Source organism: Miscanthus floridulus, chromosome 7 (genome assembly GCF_019320115.1).
Source record: "Miscanthus floridulus cultivar M001 chromosome 7, ASM1932011v1, whole genome shotgun sequence".
In the NCBI taxonomy this organism is placed as follows: Eukaryota; Viridiplantae; Streptophyta; class Magnoliopsida; order Poales; family Poaceae; genus Miscanthus; species Miscanthus floridulus.
In genome coordinates, this window is record NC_089586.1 from 56,038,764 (window position 1) to 56,041,569 (window position 2,806).

At 46.5% G+C, this 2,806-nt stretch overlaps 1 protein-coding gene across 1 annotated transcript; it reads left to right on the forward strand.

The window, feature by feature from the left end:
• Positions 1-522: 522 nt before the first annotated feature.
• LOC136465545 (uncharacterized) lies at positions 523-1,706 on the forward strand. Its single transcript, XM_066464230.1, has 2 exons — positions 523-1,036; positions 1,150-1,706. The coding sequence occupies exons 1-2, from the start codon at positions 523-525 to the stop codon at positions 1,704-1,706; spliced, it is 1,071 nt and encodes a 356-aa protein (XP_066320327.1).
• The last annotated feature ends 1,100 nt before the right edge of the window (positions 1,707-2,806 follow it).

The window sequence follows — 2,806 nt, forward strand, 5'->3', positions numbered from 1 at the left end:
TGAACCAGTAGAGACCGGAGCTAGGAAGCAGCTGCCATGGGCCAAGTGATTTGATTTGGTACTCCACGCACTGACATTGGCCACTCAGTCTAAATTGATTCTCGTCCCTGTCGCTATGGTTTAACAAACAAATCCTATCAGTTTCAGTCACCGGCCCCCATTGCCATTGGTGATCTGTGTCATCTCGCATTATCTTGCTTCTCCCCGATCTCAGCCCCTTCATGCTAATAACCCTACCGCGGTTAAATAGTAGTCAAAACCAAAGCTTGGGTGGCACCTGTGTTATGTAGCTGCTGGTAGTATTGAAGCGACAGAACCTCCTGCGTGCGTAGGATCTTCTGTTACATTATTGCCTACTTAGTAGGAGCATAATATATTCTCTCGATCGGTTCTTGATCCATTTTTCCATTGCTGAAACAGGAGAAAATGTTTCCCAAGATAGAGGAGGTGATTGTTTCTGCTGTCGTGATTGAAATCGCCAATAGGTACATATCTTTTCTCATCAACAAGTGGTGGAAGCTAATGGCGCTGAACAAGGAGGGCATGGTGGACAGCCTGCGACAGCAGCTGTTGCGGGTTGGTGCCATCATTGAGGATACAGAAGGACGATGGATCACAAATAAGGCCATGTTGCACCAGCTAAGCATGATGACAAAGGAGTTCTACAGAGGTCACTATTTGCTGGATGCCTTTGTATGCCAAGATAATAATGAGGGAGAAAAGGCTAAAGGCCATACACCAGCAGCAGGTCGTCACTCTTTCGCTCTATCTAGATTCAATCCTGCAAAGCGCCTCTGCATCTGCAGTGGTTACAACGAGAGCTGCAAAGAGCTATCGAGAGTCCTCGGAAGCCTAGAGACTGCTCTTCAAGATGCAGCCGAGTTCATTATGCTCTCAGTTAGATATCCTCGTATTTCCCGTGAACCCTATAGCATGTATCTGCTTTTGGACAACTGCATGTTTGGTCGCCAGGTGGAGATGGAACACCTTCTCAACTTCCTGCTGCAAGCACAGGCTCCAAGCGTCGAACCTACTGGTGTCCTACCTATCATCGGCCCACAATATGTTGAAAAGAGCACCCTCGTCGAGAGCATGCCTGCGTTGATGAAAGGGTGCGCTGGAACTTCTCAAGAATTGTGTTTCTTACAGGTGAACACATGGTGACTCTTGAAGATGGTGGTGTGATCAAGTATGATAACCCATCCTTGGGTGGAGGCAAGGTACTGATCATTGTTGAATTGGATGGAGATCTTGACGAGGGCCTGTGGCAAAGGCTGTATTCAGCTTCGACAAGTCGCATTCAGCGTGGCAGTAAAGTCATCATCACAAGCAGATCCAACAAGATCGTCAGTTTTGGAACTACACTGCCTCTTGCAATGCAGTACTTGGAGCAAGAAGCCTTCTGGTACTTCTTCAAGGTTCGTATGTTTGGAAGCATTGACGTCGTCTTGGAGCACCCAAAGCTGGCATCAGTAGCAATGGACATGTCCAGAGAACTACAAGGCTGCTTTATAGGTGCAAATATCCTTAGTGGAATGCTGAAACATAATGTCGACATCCGTTTCTGGAACCTGGCTCTTGCAGTCAGAAGAATCTTAAAGAAAAAGAACCCGTTTCTGTGTGATCCACATCAGACTGATCCTTGGGCCCTGATCAAACCAATATATATCCCAGCGGTGAAGAATAAGAGAGGGCGCGCATTCTAGTTCGTGATATCTGTAAGATTGCCTCTACTCGGAATGGTTCTCCGATGGTGACGGTCAACGATTTGATTTTAGGGACTGCTAGAGCAAGACCTCAAAGGTACATTTATGCTCTTGCCTGGAAATCTCACATTCCTCCACACTACAGCTGTGTGTTTAAGTGTGAGTGGATTCCATAGTGTGCCTGTGTGTGGCCCCAGGAAAAAGAGGACATAGAAAATCTCCAATTTATGTTTTGTGTTTTCTAGATCTAAATGGAAACTGAAGTTCTCGCCTGTGAAACCCGTGTATTATTGTCAGTTTGTCACTTCTAAGTTGTGCAAAAATACAATAATCAGGCAGGAATATATATATTACATGATGCAATGCTAAAAGCGTCTAAAAATTTACTACGGTTTCCGTAGCAAAACCACATAGGACACACTGAACCGCATCAAGGTTTACATGATACATCACAAGCGTCAAGCGGTGAAGTTGGACGGCTTGTACATGTCAATTTCATACAAAACGCGGGCGGTAGCATAGCTTCAAGCAGTGCTCATTTGCCAGATGCAAGAGGCACATAGGTGAAATACACAGGTGTGGCGAAATATTGGTTGCCACGGCATCTAGGTTGCTTCTTGAAAGATCATGTAACACCTGAGATAGCCACATCGATGATCCAGTTTCCCCACTATCCTGCTGGGAAAACGGCAAATCAAATGTTGTATGGCTATAGGTAGCCTTGATAAAAACTGATGCGAATTGTGATTATTTGGTCGAAAATCAAGTCAAGAATCAATATTCAAATCTATTGATGTGAAATTTTGATTATTTTGTCAATTAGAAATTAAAGCATTAGGACATAGTTAAGGTGCGTCGGGTCGTGCGTTTGGGAAATGTGCAAACCGTCGTCTCTTCCTCATGCGTGCCTCCTCTTCCGTTGTCTTCTCCCTCTCCGCCGTCCCTCCCCCTTCTTCTCCCTCCGTGGTCTTCTTCCCCTACGGTCTTCTCCCCCACGGTCTTCGTCTCCGCCGCGACACGCCTCGCCCCCGCCGCTGCCCACTGCCCCGTTGTGGCGTGCTAGGGTTTTGTTGGAGGCCGCGGAGCTCCAGGAAAACCCT

Bases quoted from the DNA above. Each gene is read 5' to 3' on its own strand.
- LOC136465545 (XM_066464230.1), top strand. From the start codon at position 523: ATGGCGCTGAACAAGGAGGGCATGGTGGACAGCCTGCGACAGCAGCTG. The intron at 1,037-1,149 runs GTGTCCTACCTA...TGTTTCTTACAG, and splicing joins TCCAAGCGTCGAACCTACTG to GTGAACACATGGTGACTCTT.